The 18,588-nt window shown below is 43.3% G+C and overlaps 1 protein-coding gene across 1 annotated transcript in view; it reads left to right on the top strand.

Moving 5' to 3' along the window:
• Positions 1–359: 359 nt before the first annotated feature.
• Positions 360–18,588, top strand: part of USP46 (ubiquitin specific peptidase 46) — a 59,848-nt gene continuing 41,619 nt past the window's right edge. Inside the window, exon 1 of the mRNA XM_033106315.1 lies at positions 360–566. Within this exon, the coding sequence (XP_032962206.1) occupies positions 531–566 (36 nt within the window). The 5' untranslated portion in view covers positions 360–530. The remainder of the gene's footprint in view (positions 567–18,588) is intronic.

The raw sequence follows: 18,588 nt of genomic DNA, 5'->3' as shown, positions 1-18,588 counted from the left end.
ATCTGGGTCTGCCCCGGGGACCCGCGCGGTGAGGTTGCCGCAGCCGCGCAGGCGAGGGCCTGGGCCGGCATTTCAGTCCAAAGATAGTGAAGCAGAATATAAAAAGGAAAAGAAAAAGGCCGAGCCCGGTGGCCCGGGGCGCGGGCGGCTGGAAGAGGGCGTAGAGGCCCGGGGCCAGGTGCCGGGCCGGCGGGAGGCCGGGCGCACGGAGGCAGCGCGGGGCGCGGGCCGCACGCGGCGCGCTCAGGCGGCCCCTCCTCCTCGCGCCCGCGGCCGCGGCCCAGGCTCCCCCACTCCGCCACTCCCCGCCCTCCGCTCTCCCGCCCGCCCTCCCCGCCTTCCCCGCCCTCCCCGCCTCCGCCTCCTCCCTCCCAGCCTCCCTCTCCCAGCCAAACTGAAAGCCGGACCCCAGGCCGCCTCCCCGCCGCCTCCCCGCCGCCGCCCGGCCTCCCTGCGGGCGCTCCACCATGGACAGTCCTGTTTTCACCTTATAAAGATGGCGGTGCGGGATCGCTGCAACCTTTAGACTAATGACTGTCCGAAACATCGCCTCCATCTGTAATATGGTGAGTGGCCGCCGCCGCCGTTGCCGCCTCGGGGGTCGCGCCCGAGGCGCGGCGAGGCAAAGAAAGGGAAACCCGAGCCGCACACTCGCCTGGCGCCGGGGTGGGGGTGGGGGCGAGGGGCGGCAGGGTCTGCGCCGCGTCGCTCGAAGTTCCCCGCCCCGGGCTGGGCGCGCCGGCCGCAGCCCCTAGAGCCCCCGGGGGAGGGGCCCCGAGCCCCCCTGCCCCGCTCTCTGCACTGGGACCTGGGAACCCGCCCGCTGGTACCCGGCCGCGCCGGGTGCCTCCGCCCTCGGGTTGCGGTGGAAGCGCCTTAGGGGGAGGCCGAACCCGGACGTCCCGGTGGAAGGGCTTGCGGGATAAGCCGGGGGGTGGGGGGTACCCATCCTGTCCTTGCGGTAGATGAAGCCCTGCGGGTCTCTCTGACCGCCCTCTTCACATTTTGAGTTCACTCCTTAAACTGTATTTAAAATGCACTTTCCAAAGGCAATCGCTGTATCTGGAGAAATTTGAAATGTAATAAAGCTATAAAAAAAGTGCAAAATTGTGCTTAGGGAAGTGAATTTCACCTGGTTTGAGAAAGCACGGTAATAGGTCTTAGATGCCTCAGTTTCCCCACCAGTGAAAGAGGGACAAGGTTATATGGCAGTGACATTTGAAGGCCCTGAGAGTGGTGGGACAGGCTGTGGGAGTGGAGGAGGTCTCCGGGGTGATCCGGCCTGATGCGCTGTAGGCTCTGTGTAGGCTGGTGGGTGTAGACACAGCAAGGGAATATCACTGGGCTCTGATGGGGACTGGTTCCAGGGCGGGGTGGTGACTTTAACTTGGGGTTCTCTTACAGCTTTCCCTTGCTTTTCAGTTTCTGCAGGAACAGCTTCCAGCCCTTGAGTCCCCAGGGTGCACCCTGCTGGCACCCCCACTTGTCAGAGCCTTGGGGTGCACAGCTTGCCTCCTGGAGTAAGACATTGCCCTCCTGTGCAGGCTGAAAGAGTGTCTGCTTTGCCTTCCTTCTCCAGGGTCCCCTCGTCCCAGCAAAGCTCCCTTATCTCCAGCTGGAACACGTGTTCTTTTAATGCTAGTTTGGGGAAAACCTCCCTAGTAGCTAATAATACAGGCCCCTAAAGGGAATCTGAGGAGGCTTGATTAGGAAGCCTGGAGGTAAGGTGATCTGGCTGCCCTTCCCCCATCACAGAGCTTTTTAAATCTTCTGTCCCACATTTTGTTGTAAGATTAACACATGGCAGAGAAGCATTAAGGAGCCATGTGTTCGCTCAGGAGTGGAATTGAGACCCACTGGTGCTGGCTTCAGTTTTCAGCACTGTTGGCTGTGGTCACTGCCATGGCCAGCAGAACAAATGCTGGGGCTTCCCAGAGTGATAGCTGCCAAGGTATTGGCACAGGACCAGTTAGATGTGGTGGGTGGATCCTGGAGCATATCCATTTCCTCTCTTTCCCGTCCTTCTCTACGCAGTTGGGTCTCCTGCTCCGTCTTCCTGTGGAGATAATGTTGCCTGGTGCAGTGGAAAGGTGATGCCTTCTAGGTTTCCCTCTATGCTAGACTAGCTCCTGAGGGGCCTGTGAAACCAGAGCAGCTCTAACACTCTTCTTTCATGCCTGCTGGAGTGGCCTCAGGCTTACAGGGCAGTGAGGTGCAGTCCCAGCCCTGGGTGGTGTTCCCGTCCTAAGCTAGTGTGTGGTGACACCTCTCTCTACTGAAGCAGGCTGGAAACTTGAGAGTGAGTAGCGCGTCCCAAGAGGAAGCCAGCCTCCAGCTTTTAAAAATTTATTTATTTCTCTCTCTCTCTATCTATCTATCTATCTACCTACCTACCCTCGGTGCAACTGGGGCTTTTTGGCACATCTGGACAGAATGTCGCAACCTATTCCCAGTAAAACTCAGCCACGGAGACAAGTGGCAGGGAGGACGTGAGAGGAGTGCGCTAGTATTGTCTGGAAAGTTGATACCTCGTAGAATCTTTAAATAGGTACCAAATTTAGGCTCATCACCTAGGTGTGGTGAGGAACCAATAAATAATTCAAAAGTAAGATGTTTTATCTTCTGGTTTGGACATTGTGTCTTGAGCAAGTGATGAAGATTTGGGCTCTCAAGTTAGACTTTCTGGGTTCAAGTCCTGGTTTTAACACATACTAGCTCTTTGTCCTTGAACAAGTTGTTCTTTGTCTTATCTATAAAGACAGGGTGATGATGGTTCCTACCTCCTAGGACTGTTGTATTAAATGAGTTACAAGTACTTATTGAGTGTTAGCTGTTTCCAACATCATTATGTCACCTTCAGTTGTTCAAAGGACAATGGGGAGTATGCCTTCTTGGACTTGATGACAGCAGCCACTAATATAAACAACCCACATGGTCATTTATGCAAACCAAGCCGAGTGACTGTATACAAAGCCTGGGATGGGAATCCATAATCCCGCCCCTTATGAAAGGCTGCTCAGGTCACCCTCGCCCCTCCCAGTCTCACTTCCCACACAGGAAGGCTTGGGGATGAGACTGCTGTCTTTTCACCTGATCAGATGTAAATTTTCATTGGACCTGTCTTTAGAGTCTTCACTCGATGATGAATTGTTTTCAGGTAGGTGGTCTGTGGGTTCCTTCTCACTGTTTAGCTTCTTTCTGGGGCTCTTATTGATCCTTCCCACTCTTAACTCCATTTGGTCCCAGCTGGTTTGAGTAGTTGTTATAAGAGCAAGTGGTGATTGCATTTTTTTAAAGCAGGTCATTTGGCATATTTTAAACAGGCTGATGTATGTGTCCAGAAACGGTGTTAAACGATATCATCTTTCTAGGTAACACTTGAGCAAACCAAGATCTAGCATTGAAAAATGGATTTGTTTCGTCCACCAGACAAGAGAGGACCCAGCAGAGCAGAAACAAAACTTCCATAGCAAATCCTTCATGTGATTGAGAAACACCTTCTCTTCCCCTCATACTTCTTGTGCCAATTTTAGATATAGGGACTTGGAAATATTCACATGTCTTCACTTGTCACCTTCCCCACTGAAGTTTTATTGTGCATGGGAACTTGAATGCTAGCTCCCATTTGTTTTAATTTTACTTCCATGTGAATTCCTGCCATAGTGATTCTTGATCAACTTGCTTAGGGCTTGTCAGCTTAGCTACACAGCATGTCTGGTTCACAGATAGTAAAGCTTGTTTGGCTGGTGTGTTGTAATTTTTAAAATGCACTAGCTGCTACCAAGCATGAGAAAATGTCCCTTGTTGATAATCCTCTGATTTTTTCCAGACCAATGGATTTAGCTTCCTGCGTATTTTTATGACCTTACAAATTGAAGGTTTTTGTGTTTTCATTTTTTTGGCAAGTTTTCTGTTTGAAGAGTTTGAGGAATTTTCTAAAGAGGAAGCATTTGTTAGGAGAAACCAACTGTGCTCCCTAGAAATGTCACTTGGACTAATGCAAATTGGTCTAAATCATCTAATCTTAATTTAGCTTGTTAATAGTGTTACAAGATGTACCATATAGGAAATGCTGTGTGTCAGATAGATTACATTTTTGTCCCCGTAAATGGCCATTTGTTGAGGACCTGCTGTGTCCGTGTTGGCACATCCTATGGACAGGTGCTAAGTAAATAAAGGAGGTGAGTCCCTATCTGCGTGGAACTCAGCAGTTTCTTGTGGGCATGACATTGGTAAAGATGAAATTTTTACTGTAGTGTGGTATCTGCACAGATAAGGGTTGAACAAAATCTCAGAGACGACACAGTGGAAAGACTGATGAACACAGAAGGACATTTCTTTAATATATTTTTTGACCATAGTTTGTATTTTATATGAGGACATGATTATAGTCAGTGTAACTGAGAACTGGAATCTGTACCATTGGGTGTCTCTCCAGTGAAGCCCGAGTCTAAAGCTGACTTTGGACAAATTATATTTCTTGGGATCTTGGTTTTCCTCAACTTGTAAAACTGACATATTGTTTTGTTGTTTTCAAAAGCTTTTCAGTAAGTAGGATTTCTTGGAGTCTTTATAAAAAAAAAGGAGTCTTTATAAAAAAATCTACATCTTTTAATTGTTTAGTGACCACGTGAGTACCTAACTACTTTGTTTAAAACAGTGTCAAACGACCAGATAGTAGGTTAGCATCCAGTGAACAATCCCAGGGTATTATTGGGCACCATCATGAGTGCCAGATTGAATTCTTTTAAATACGCGGCAAGGAAGTCACCTTGATAAGAAGGGAAAGTAAAATTAGTGAAAAACAAAAAGAGGATTTTTATAGAGTTTATTTTGGTAAGTCAGTCACTGACATGAGGCAAATATTTGAGAATCATTAGAAAAAAATTTTAAAAACATTAAAAAGTGTGTGAGTCGCATAATTTGGGAGAAGAGAGAACTTGCCTCTTCCTCTCTTCCTGTTACTCATGCTTCCCATTCTCAGAGATAATTTGAGACTGTACCTTTAGTTTAATGTATCAGTTGGAAGGTGTTACAGTCGTGGGAGGGTCTACTCAGATAGTTGTCAGTTTTTAGAACTTGCCAGGTGGGGTGGATTAATGTTTAAAGAAAAATTCTGTTCTTCTAGCCTCTCAGCCTAATACGTAGGATTTGTGTCTTGGTCAGGTTCTGACAATGAGGTTTACAAATTTTTCTGTTTTTTCTTGGAACCCTAAGGGAAAACAAAGTTGAATGGCAATATTTAGTTAGAATTCAAGCTTGTCATACCATTTGCTGGATATCACCTTTATTTGTTCCAGTTCACCGATATAATAAAACCTATTTATTTTTTACTAATGTGGAACTTTGGTATGTTTGTGTTGTAATTGAAAGTCATTTTCAGTTTTGATTCTTTTAGCAATTAAGAGAAAATTCTCTTGTTCGTGTCTCTTTTTTAACCCCCAGCTTGGTCTGTCTAGTTAGTTTGAATGGGTTGAGGATTTATGATGTTTAATTCTGTGGTTATCATCAGAAAGGTGTCTGTTGGTGCTTTTTATCTCTAACCTACCCATGGAGCCAGTCCAAAGCAAATTGACTTGAAGAATTGTAAAAGACTAGTGAACTCTTCTGGCCTAAATATTTTAATGCAACTTCTTACAATAAACCTTCAGTTGTGGTGAAACCAAATGCTAGTCTAAGGGTTTGAAAGGCCTTGCTGATCTTTTCAGAGAAAAGGCCACCCAAAAATGAACCCGAAAAACTTTCTCGAGGCTAATAAATTCTGTATCAGGAACCACCCCCAGCACGCAAGGCATTTTGCAATGTTTCTGTTCTGGGATCACTGCGTAGAATTTGGGGGATGTCATAAGTCCTCCGCATGGAATTTTACAATAATTCTGAGAGTAATTATTTGCTTATGGATAGCTTTAAAGAGTGTTTGTGTATTGGTAACCCTACTGGTTCCTAAAGCTTCACTTTCCACCTTCCTCCTACCCATCAAGTTCTGATGTCACTTTCAGAACTGTCAAATGCTTTAAAGTAGCTTCGACTTGGGACTCTCTTTCTGGGTGATGGTAAATTTCAGGCATACAGAAAAATATGGAGAATAATAGAGTGCATCCACCACCCTGTGAAGAAATATATTACAAATTAACTCCTCAGTTTGCTTTTGTTTAAGTTACGATTTTGAGATTTATCCATTAAGGTACATGTAATTCCAAGTTGTTTTAACTGCTGCTGTATAACATGCCAGCACAGAATTGCTAGAATATATTCATTCATTTTATTGTTGATAAGCACTTGGGTTTCGTTTTCTGTGTGTGCCATTTTAGAGCGATGCACAGTTTTGAACTTGTCTCCCTGTCATGTTTAACGTTTCTCTGTGGTGTATACCTAAAAGGGAAATTTCTGGGTCAAAGGACATGGGCATCATTGACTCTAATATGTTGCCAGATTGCTCTCCAAAGCACTTGTGCCAATTTGCAAGCCAGCCAGCAGCGTTTGGGAGTTCCAGTTGCTCCACAGCCTTGCAGACACCGACGTTGTTAGACCTGACATTTTGCTAGTTTGATGGGTGTGAAATGGTATCTTCCTGGTTTAAAATTTGCACTTTCCTGTTTACTAGTGAAGCTGAACATCTTTTTATGTTTATTGTGCTGGGTTGTTTTTAATCCAGGAGTCTTTGGAGCAGTTTTCCTGAGTTTATACATTAGGATTGCAGTTTGGTTTTGTGTGGAAATAGGGAAAAGGACAATAAAGGGGGAAATCAGGGAAACAAAACACACACACACACACAAAGTCAAGAAAGGTAGGACTGGATTGGAAGAGACAAGTTGAGGGAATGATAACACGGTGCAACAAGTGAATCCTTGTAGAGAAAAGACTATAGACGAGAAGATATCTTGAGTATTGAGAGTAAATTCGGGACATATTACTGTGCTGGCCAGGCCTCTCAGTTCAAATCACGTTTTTCATAATTCACATTTTTCAATTGAATTGAAATTGGCTTCGGTGCAGATCGTGTTCGGGGCCTTGTCCAGTGAGAACAGCAGCAAGGCTGGACTTGGGGAGTTTTCCTGTTTACCCAGTTGCTTATTGAAGTTCTTTCAGAAGGACAATGTGAAATGATATTCTTCGTAGAATACATTTCTTTGTCCTTCAGGTTAGGTACACGGGGCAGGAAACCAGCTTTTATCAGGATCTGCTTGAAGGTGCTTGTGAAATTACCTATCTCAAATATTTAGAAAACATTCCCCACACTTTATTTTCAGAGTACGATGAATGTCATCTTATTGAATACAGACATGTATGGTTTTAAAAATATGATTAACAATAGCTCTAAAAATATGTTGTGCTTTGTGGTTCTTTGCTGTACCAAAGAATTGTGCCCACATGTGCACTCTGTTACTAAAATTTCAGACTCGGGGGTTCTACCCCCAGAGGTTTTGATTAGGTGGACCTGAGGTGGGGCCGTGGAATCTGCAGTTTAAATAAGTCATCCTTCCTTCTCCCCACTCCCTCCTTATTCTGTTACCGGTGAGCTGACAACTACGCTTTTAGAAATATTGATTTCCTTTGGTAATAAGCTTGGCCTCCTAAAAAAATATTGCTTATAGAAATTATCTGCCCTGTGAAAGTTTTTTAAAATCTTTGTAAAAATTTTAAGGTGGTAATTTAACTTCAAGAGCTATATGGATCATTGCCATTCTGTAGATGTATTTGTTGATATTAAATAGCCAGGTTTTTATTACTTTATGCTCCTAGAACAGGGATTCCCAACCCTGGCTATGTATCACGTCACCTAAGAAGTTTTTAAAAGAAATTTAAAAACAAATCACAAAACATTAATACCCAAAAAAATAAGGAAAAAAAGAATATAATTTAATATATGTAATGTACCCAAGTGCATTCATTCTAACTGCTCTGTAACAGTATTCTTTCACTTAACTATGGTTTGCTTATTCATTTCCTTATTTAGGGACAATTGGATAGTTGCCAAAAAACACTCTCTCTGGAAACAGTGCTGCAGTGAATGTTCCTGTTTCTGTCTTCTCTGCATATATGCGTGCCTTCATTTCTCCAGGATATAGTTCTGAAAGTGGAAATGCTGCTCTTAGGATTTGCCCATCTGCGGCTTTATTAGGTATTGTCAAATTGTTCCCCAAAGTGGTTACATCGGTTGGAGCTTTTTATTTTATTTTTTTCAATTAAAGTTTATTGGGGTGACAATTGTTAGTGAAGTTACATAGGTTTCAGGTGTACAATTCTGTAGTACATCATGTATATATCACATTGTGTATTCACCACCCAGAGTCAGTTCTCTTTCCATCGCCATATTTTTGAATTTGGAGCTTTTTTTTGATAGGAAGCTTCCAGGGCCCCAGTCTCAGGTTCTGACCATACATAGGTCTGCGGTGGGTTTTAGGCACCTGCAATTTTTTTTTTTTTTTTCAATTGCCAGAGCTTATTCTGACGAGCATCCAAGGTTGAGAACTCACTGTTAGACTGGCAACTTCGCGAGGGCGGAGCTGTGGTGATCTTATTCACTGATGATCTCCCAGCATTCAGCACAGTGCCTGGCCTCCGTGTGGCAGATGCTCAATAGATAATTACTGGGTAAATGCATGAAGAGGTGTAGCATGGTAGAGTGGAAGAATTGCCTTGTAGTAAAGCAGTGCTCCTCAAATTTTATTGTCCACAGGAATTACCTGGGGATCTTATTAAAATGCAGATTCTGATTTCGTCAGTCTGGAATGGGGCCGAGATTGTGCATTCCTCGCGATCTCTCTGGTGACCAGATGCGCCTGGTTTGGGGAGGACACTTCGAGCAGCACAACCCTAGGGGCAGAAAAAAAAGAAAACATCTTTCTTCCATACAGCTCTAGAGTGGAGGAGTTCAAGATTTGGAATGTCAGAGCTTGATAAATCTCAGAGCCTGTTTCCTCATCTCTTTACAACACAGAAAGGCAGGTGATGAACTTCCTCCCAGCTTTTTTGGGAGAATCAAAGAAGATCCTGCCTACTGAAGCATTTTGTGAGCGGTGATGGCCTCATTGGTATTGCGGGATCTAATAGAATTCTGCTTTCATTTCGACCTGCCATCTACATTTAGTGGATATTCTGGGAGGAGTGGGGTGAGGGAAAGGAGGTTGTGCGAGAGTAGAGGCAAAATTCACTAGATGGTGTGGTTCTGACTGTGGGTGCTGGGAAGGTGGGGGGGTCCCTTCTCACCGTTTCTGTAGTATGGGGAGGAACAGGGCTAGAGAGGGGCCCATAGCTCTCTCCCAGTCAGCTCTGCACGGGAGCAGGTGATAGGATAGTAGGGAGGCCCTCTGATGTATTCCCTAAGTCAGACGCTTCTGAAAGTGAGGGGGAGGGGTACTCAAAATAGTTACTTGGTATTCATCGATCAGCTATAGGTGTGATGGGAGCTATTCAGGGCAAACTAGGCCTGTGGTCAACCCAGGGTGAAGCCACCACAAGACACTGCCGTTTAAATGCAAGTTTTCATTCAGGGTGCTTTGGTAACTGGGGTCCTGCCTCATCCATCTGAGAGAGGCAGTGTGGTGTGGAGAGAGGAGGGCAGATAAAAATACAAAGCAAAACAAAAGTGTCATTCAGAACTAGCGCGTACTGTATGCTGAGGTGGTGGTGGTGGCGCACCCATTATCGCCAAGCATCTCTTCCTCTAGAGAAAAGCCATCGAATGGATCCAGTTCCTTAGACCAGCAATTCCCAAATGCCAGTTTGTTGTTCTTCCTGGTTTTCATTATATCTGTGAACCACCTGAACTTATTTATTGAGTACTTTTCCTTAACTCTGTTCACTTTCTAATAATTTGGCTTCATTCTGTGCGGAGACATCGGAAATAATGGGTTTGATGAGCTACTTATGTTTTTCTAATACATATCAAACCCATACTTGATCAAGTTAAAAACATTCATACTCGTGCCACCTAAGATTATCTCACCTCCCTCCAGATGCATGGTCCAGAGTTCAGGAGACATTGTTCTCAGATAAGAGGTTCTTTATGGTGGTTCAAGTAACTGGGTATCAGAGGACAACTGTTACACTGGCTTGTGGATTATGGGCTGGTGAGCTTCCTGGGAGGCAGGTTGGCATGTGGATGAGATCTGGTTGGAGTTTCCGAGCTGCTGTTGTTGGGTGTGAGGGCTCACCATTATGTACCTTCTCGGGGACTCTGCTTCTCATCCATAACATGTGCGTGATGAGAGAACTTACGTGTTGTCGGCCTTAAATGGAAACATTTATGTCTAGTGCTCAACCCAGTGCCTGGTCATTTTATTACTGTTTTCTCCCAGAGCTCCTCTTTGTCCCACCAGCAAAGGAGTCCAAATGATGTAGTGGAAAGAGCCCTGAACTAGGGACCTGGGGTCCTGAGTTCCAATCCTGACCCTGACACTTTGTAGCTTTCGGGACATTGGGCAAGTGGCTTAGGCTTCTCTGGGTCCATAAGATGTGAAGAACCATTTCTGCTGGTGAGCAGTGCTGAGGAGGAGAGGAGCAAGCACATTGTAATCTAGCTGTGGCTTCCAGGGAGTGACAAGACCAAGGAAGAGCAGTGCATGGAGCACACAAAAGGAGGAAGAAGCTGTGATTTCCGACAGCTGTCTTGGAAGACGCAACGCTGATGGTGTGTGCCAAAGCTTTTGTAATCCTCAGTCAGGATACAGTGTTTTTCTCTTCCTGATCATAAGGGCACATCATGTAGAAAAGCTTTTTAGTCATTCAGTAAGCATATAACATACCCTTTTGTTTTATTCGCTATACACAGGTGTTTCAAACTGAGAAATACACAAAGTGGCTAAGCTCAGTTTCTTTTCTTTATTATTTGTTTAAATTTTTAAATAAAATTTTTGAAAAGGTAATATGAGTTCACATGGTAGAAATTTTCAAATTGTACACAAGAATATATGTTGAAAATCTACCTACCACTCAATTCTTATCTTTGGTATCAATCAATATTGGCTGTGTCTCCTGCTTCCATTCAGAGGTGTCTTATACATATACAAGCAAATATGTTTCTATTTCTCTCCTAGTTTTTAAAAAACACAGGTAGTACTTATAGCATCTATTCATGTGTCCTGATCTGCCCCATGCTTTTTGTATCTTGGAGTTTGGGAAGAGCTTCCTTATTCTTTTTTTATGGCTACAATGATAGTTTTCCAGTCTTTGGTTTTTACAAACAAGCCTGCAGGGAACAACTTTGTACATAATTTTGCATATGTGGGAGTATATCTGTCAACTGACTTCCTAGAAATGGATTTGCATTTTAATTTTGATGGGTTTTGTGAAATTGCCCTCCACCAGTCGTATGTGCAGCTCTTGTTGCCTATAGCCTTGCCAAAACAGTGTGCGATCCAAAAACCTTTTGATCTTTGCCAGTCAGGGGAGAGAAATGGTGTCTTAGTGTATTTTTAGTCCGCATTTCTCTTACCAGGAGTGAATTTGAGCAGCTACTCACATGTTTAACAAAACAAGCTCTATTTCACTTAACTGCTTTGCTGTTGGCAATTATTTTCAAAGTCTGTAGGGAAAGACCTGTTTTATTTTTATTTTCAATCTGTTGTAGACTGATATTTTTGTAAAATACAATAAAAGAGCATTATTAGCAAAGTGAAATAAAACCCCCAAACATACATAAAACACAAACCCCAATTTTTTATTACTAAACTTGACAGATACAAAATTACTCTACTTATTCATTATACATGTTTTCCGTTTATGAACTTCGCTCATAGCGGAGTGTTAGCACTTTGAGTAATATTGCTGCTGTAAAGAACTTGCTCTATCTCTTTTCTCTCATTGCCATGCCGTTTGGGGATGGGTGCAGAGAGCACAGAATTTTATATTTGATATTTCACAATCAGTGCATTACAGGATGTTTTTGTTCCATTAGAGTAAGAGATCTCTGATGGTGGAATACTGATGCAGAGCGCTTGGTTCCCAAGCACAGAGAAGCCACACACACAGTCAGGCAGGTCTCCCACGCAGTGAGGCAGGGGCCTGGGTATCCTGGGTTTTCAGTGATGAAGACGTGGAGTTTAAACTAGAGAGAGGGGGAAATGCTGGAAATGAACCTCTTGGTCAGATTTGCAGAGTTGGTCTCTTTGACCTGGGGCTTTGCCATGATCCCATGCCACCCATGCTGCTTTTCCAGGGAGCGATGGGAAGGGTACTTCTGGATAAAATAGGAGCTTAAAAGACCCATAATCCAGGAGGCACCATGGTGGCTTTGTAGAGCATTGGATTGGCAATGAGGTTCTTGCCTCTAGCTCACTTAGTTCTGTGACCGGTGGTGAATATTTCCTCCTCCTCCACCTTCCGCTGAAAGACAGACACAGGCCCAGTATTTTTTCTTCTGCTTTTGAGTTGAAATTTTATCTTTGCATTAGGACTTTGTTATGCTGTCTCTAGGCACGTGGAGAGTTGTTTTATAAACCAGAGTCTAGCTGCTCTTTACTGTCCCTTCCTTTGATGACTTGGGATCACTTAGTATCCCACGGTCATCTTTCTTCAGTTGCAGATGTTTTTGCTTCTATGTCACGATTATTAAGTGAAGTTGTGTTGCGGTCTTTTTAGAGTTATTTCTCCCTACCCAATAGCATACAAGGCATGGAAATGGCACGCTATCATGGTGCAGAACGAAAATGCCCTTTAACTGCCTTCTTGTGGATGACTGGCTCCTGGTGAAAGCCTGGAGAGAAACGGGGGGGGCCGATGGGCACCGTAAGGCAGGACTTGGGTTGTACTGTAATGCTATCAAGATTGTGGCTCTCAACTGACCTCTGCTTCATACTAACATTTCACCTTGGCAACTTACTTGACCTTACTTAACTCTCACCTCTGAGATGGGGAATAGTGAGTTCGCCCTATTGGTAACTTAACTGAAGGAAGCGTTTTGCTCAGTGTTGGTCAGTGGGACTGGGTGACTTGTCTGCTATCTAAGCAGGATGGGCACCTGTAGCCACTCTGAGTATGGCGTGCGTGGTGGTTAGGGAACGTGTGCCAGCCAGCAGCCCATGAGGACATGCTCAGAAACAGTCCTGGCTCTCGGCCCAGTCCCTACATCTGCAGCTAAGGAATTATTAAAACTATGAATGAAAAGATCATCCTCCCTGACTTGTGGTCAGGAGCGCAGATTTTGGAACAGAATGGCCTTGATTTCAGTCCCGGCTCTGGTTTTAAGGACTGAGTGAGCATGGGCACGTTCCCTCCATTTCTTCATGCGTAGAATGTGGATACTAAGTGTAGTTGGCCTTGGGTTAGTGGACAAGATTAAATGAGTATATGGATGTGACGTTCTCTTGAACGAGTGGCACATACTACTTATCCTTCCCCCGTATCCCTAGTTTATTCAATCAGCAACATTTTTAAGTGCCTTTTATCTGCCAGAGGCTCTGCTGCTAGGTCCTGGCAAGCCAATCGGAGGGAATCCCTGTCCTCATAGAGCTTATGGTCTAGTGCAGGGATTGGCAAGCTTTTCGGTAAATGGCTAGATGGTAAATAGTGTAGGCTTTGTGGACCAGAATGTCTTTGTTGCAACTACTCTCTTCTGCTATTGTGTTGTGAAAGTAGCTAGAGTAAGTAAGTGAACGATCGTGGCTGTGTTCCAGTCAATATTTACAGAAACAGTTGGTGGGCCAGATTTGGCCCATGGTCATTTGCCAACCTGTGGTCCAGTGGAAGATAGATGTTAAATTACGAAGAATTATGTTATTGCAAATTGTGATAAGTGCTCTGAAGCTCCCGGTAGGATTCTGTGAGAGGGAAGGGTCAGGGAAGACAGCTTTGGGAAGTGACATTGGAAGTGACATTGAAGCCAAATGGTGAGGAGGAACAAGCCAGAGAAGAAGGGGGCAGAGGGAGCCTGCTGTGAGGGGCCAGAGAACTGGCCATACTAGTTCTGAGCCAAAAGGCTCAGAATTTTAATTTTATGGCCCAGCAATTCCACTACTGGATAGTTATCCAAAGAAATCCAAAACATTCATTGAAAAGATATATGCACCCCTGTGTTCACTGCAGCACGAGTCACAATAGCCAACATGTGGAAACAACGGAAATGCCCATCAATAGAAGATTGGATAAAGAAATTGTGGTACACCGGGGCGGCCGGATGGCTCAGTTGGTTGGAGCGCGAGCTCTGAACAACGGGGTTGCTGGTTCGGTTCCCACATGGACCAGTGAGCTGCGCCCTCTACAACTAGATTGAAGGACAACGATTTGGAGCTGATGGGCCCTGGAGAAACACACTGTTCCCCAATATTCCCCAATAAAATTTATTTTTTTAAAAAAAGTGGTATGTAGATATAATTGGAATATTACTCTGCCATAAAAAATGAAATCTTACCGTTTGCAACAACACAGATGGGCCTAGAGGGTATTAGGCTAAGCGAAATAAGTCAGACTGAGAAAGACAAATACCATATGATCTCACTTATATGGAATCTAAAGAACAGAATAAACGGACGGACAAAACAGAAATAGACTCATAGATACAAAGAACAAACTGATGATTGCTCGGTGGGAGGGGATGGGGGGATGGGTGAGAAAGATGACGGAATTAGGAAGTACAAATTGGAAGTACAAATTAGTAGTTACAAAATAGTCATGGGGATGTAAAGTACAGTATGGGGAATATAGTCAATATTTTAAAAACTATAATGTCAGATGGGCACTAGACTTATCATCAGAATCACTCCATAAATTATATAAATGCCTAACCACTATGCTGTACACCTGAAACTAATATAAAATAATATTGAATGTCAACTATAATTTAAAAAATAGTCACGGGGGTATATCGTACACCATAGGGAATATAGTCAATAATATTTTAATAACTGTGTATAGTGTCAGATGGTAGACTTATTGGGGCTATCACTTTGTGAGGTATATAAATGTCTAATCACTGTGTTGTTTTGTACACCTGAAACTAATAAAAAAAAAAAGAATTGTGATCTGCATTTCTGTCTTTTAGAGGCACCACAGATAATTTGCAGCTTTCTTTGGATAAAAAAATAATGGTATTTTTTTCCTGATATATAATTCATGCCAATTCTCCTCTCCCCCAATAATCCTAAGACTGAAGTAAAGACTTAGGATAAATAGTTAATAAGCTATATTAACATACTAAGACATTTTGTTCTGATTACTTCTGGTAGGTTATTTTTCTCTCTGTTCCATAGTTTTATTAGATTATCGTCAGTATCAAAATATTTAGAAGTCAGGGCAGTAAGATTGCACCTTATTCCATTATTAGGTGTCCAGTGGTTTACTCCTTAGAAGTCATTTCTACTTTAGGATGCTGATTTCTCTTTCTGTTTTTTTAAACTTCATGTTATTTCCTTTTTCTGTTTGGCTAGACAAAGAGTCACAGTTCTTGAAACCACTTTGGAAAAAAATCACTTTTCCCCTTGACAATATCTTTTGTTTCGCCTGACTTCCATCCAACCTCAATTTTACGTTACCTTTAAACAGGCTGCAGTATTCTGTGGAAATTTTACAGAAAAGGACATGTATGTTTCTCATTCTAGAGTATTTTGAGGGGTGCCTCAGAGGTAGGGGTTCGCCTGTACCATTGTGACCCCTTTGATTTCTTCAGTTCTTCAATTCCTGCAATTCTGTGGTTTCCAGGGGCCTCTTGTTCCACGAGAATCAGTGTGGTGTAGTGGTTGGGAGCACACACTCTGGAGGCAGAGGGTGTGAGTTCAGACCCAATTCCACTCCTTATTAGCTGTGTGAACTTGGATAAAGTTACTTGCCCTTTCTGTGTCTCAATTTTCTTATGTTTAAAATGGGGACAATAATGGCATCCCCCTCACAGGGTTATTCTGAGGATGAACATGAGTAAAGTACACATCAAGTCTTAGAGCAGTGACTGAATACACCAAGTGCTATTTATATGTTTATTATTATTATTATTAATTACGTCTGGGGAACTAGTGTCCATAATTCCTTGTCACCATTCTTGAATTCTGGCAAGTGGCAAGTGGCTCCTGACTCGTCCTGAGGTCTTGGGATGCATCAGTTCATTTTTGCTTCACTGTCTCTGTAAAGCGGATGACCTTTTGTCGTCAGAAGTCAGAATGCCAGTCCTTTTGAAAACTAGTCCTTTATATACTTTTGTACTTTGAAAACATACTTGATAAGTAAAATAGGTTTTGGAACATAGACCTAAAAAAATGTAGTTTTAGCAACAATATTCACCTCTCCTGACGTATATTTTAATTCATAATTAATTAATTAATTATAAATTAATGACATCGTCTCTGTGTGTTAGAAATCCTTCCATGTTCTTTCTGACCTTTCTTACATCCCTTCTCTACTTTGTGCCAACTTGAAAGGGAGGCTGACTGTCTTAGGATAAGTGGGCAGAAAAATGGGCTACCTTGGGTGATCTTGGGCAAGTACGTTTACTTCTCTGAGCCTTGGTTTTTTCCGTCTGTGAAATGGTCTAGCTGATTGCCAAGGACCCTTCCTAGTCTCTTGGTTTGGTTTGGGCTCTCCATATTATGGTAAGGTTCTCGTTTTCTATAGACCTTGCAGTGTCATTGTTCCGATTGTATTCTCCCTCGGGGCAACGATCTGTCTTTTTTTTTTTCTTTTCCCCTTGCCTCCAAGGAAAAAATTCTAACATGTTTTTCTCGTAAATTGTTTTTAAAATTGCTTTAAAAAGAAATGCCTTTTCTAAACTCCTCTCATGCATTTATGATTCATCCTTCCCAAGTTGTTGTTGTTGTTTGTTTTGTGTTTTTGCAGTACCCCTTGGCAGTCACAGAATTGCTTTCAGAAGTGCTTTGAAGAGCCAGCATTACAGTCTTCTTGTTGGAACTTGTCCCAGCCTAGATTCTATTTTTAATAAAGTGTGGTGCATTGTTTTTCAAAGGTTACCAGATTGTTTCACTGATGGAAATAGGAATTTTGTGTTTCTTAGACCTCCAAACCCTGTGATTTACCGCCACAGATACGTTTTTTGTTCAGCTTCTGGTCATGGAACAATTCTTGTCAATGCCTCCCCGTTTGCCTTTTGTGGTCCTGTGCTGGGTGCTAGCAGAAGAGCAGGTTTTGGGTGTGTAATGCGTGTTACCGTTTACATGGTGCTGATAACATTCTCAGTTTTGCTTGATTCTCTCTGCCACCCTGAGCAGTAGACAGGCTTCATATCAGCAACCTGACCTCTCAGGCAGGAAACTAAGGACAAGAGTAGAAGTGACTGAAATCAAAGGCAAATTCACACTGAGGAGGAAAAAAAAATGGCCCATGCAGTTCTGAGGTGTGTGCCGTGGGCCTTAGGTAACTGGTCTGCAGGATATTAGTTTGCTAAGTTTTAAGTTTTTTATTACAAAAGTAATATATGCTCATAGCGAAAAATTCAGTTGACAATAGAAAACGAAAGCCCCGTGGTGACCTCCTCATCTCCCAGCCCCACTCCCAGACCTGGGACTGGTGGTAATAATTTCTCCAGGATTCTGAAAGGGGTTTCCATGAAAATGTAGGTGTTACATGCACCTGGTGTGCTGTGTTCACCTCGCTGGGCCCAAAGCAGTGCTCGGGGTCTGTAGGTGGAATGAACACATTTCCAGTCTTATCCTGTACACAGTGCTTTCAATTCTCTTTTGGACAAACTTTCACAGCCATACCTGTAGAGGAGTCTTAACTTTTTTAATAGCTACATGGCATTCCATCGTATGGATTACCACAGTCATGTAACCAGTTCAAGTTATTTCTAACTTTTTTCTGTTACAAACCTTGCTGTGAGGACCATCTGTGACATCGACAGCTGGATGTTCCGTCAATATCCATTTTCCATTTCTAATTTTAGCTGGTCATGGCAGCTCAGGTGAAGACCCCGGTTGCCATGCTCCCTTGCAGCTCAGTGTGGCCTAGTGGCTAGATTAGATTCTGGCCAGTGAAATCATGAGCTGAAGTGAAAGGTGCAGGCAGGGACATCGGTGAAAGGGGAGGAGCAGTATCTCCCTTCTTGTCTGCTCCCCCAGCAGAGGTTGATGGTAAGAGCTGGAGTGGCCATCTTGGTCCCGGAGATAGAAGCTGACGGTAGAAGACGACGGAGCAATAAGATGAAAGGAGCCCAAGTCCTCAACACTGCAGAGTTCTCAGATCAGGCCGGCACTGCTTCCTCTTGAACAGTTACATAAAAGAGAAATAAATGTCTATTTTGTTTAATACATGCTTACATTATTTGGGTCTTTGTCACAGCGTCTGTATATATATATATTTTTATCTATATGAGTTTATTGGTAGAGTACATTGCTTAAAGTAGCATTGCAGGGATGAAGGATATGCTCGTTTTGAATTTTGATTGAAATCTGCTTAATTGGTCTTTAAACAGTCATCATCATCATCTTGCAAAACATTCTTCGTCATGTCTGTGTCCTTTTATCATGCAGAGATTTACATTTAACATATTGAATCCCCAAATCTGTTAAAGATGTACAAAAATTCATGGTACCAATGGAAAATACTAGCATGTGAAACAAAAGTTCGGTTCCAAATGTCAATATCAGTGACATTCTGTATCCATGGGAAGCAATTCCTAGGGTGTGTGTCTACAAAAGGGGAGGGGAG

Source organism: Rhinolophus ferrumequinum, chromosome 5 (genome assembly GCF_004115265.2).
Source record: "Rhinolophus ferrumequinum isolate MPI-CBG mRhiFer1 chromosome 5, mRhiFer1_v1.p, whole genome shotgun sequence".
Classification (NCBI taxonomy): domain Eukaryota; kingdom Metazoa; phylum Chordata; class Mammalia; order Chiroptera; family Rhinolophidae; genus Rhinolophus; species Rhinolophus ferrumequinum.
The sequence above is the reverse complement of the archived record's forward strand: the minus strand, read 5'-3'. Positions and strand labels throughout refer to the sequence as shown.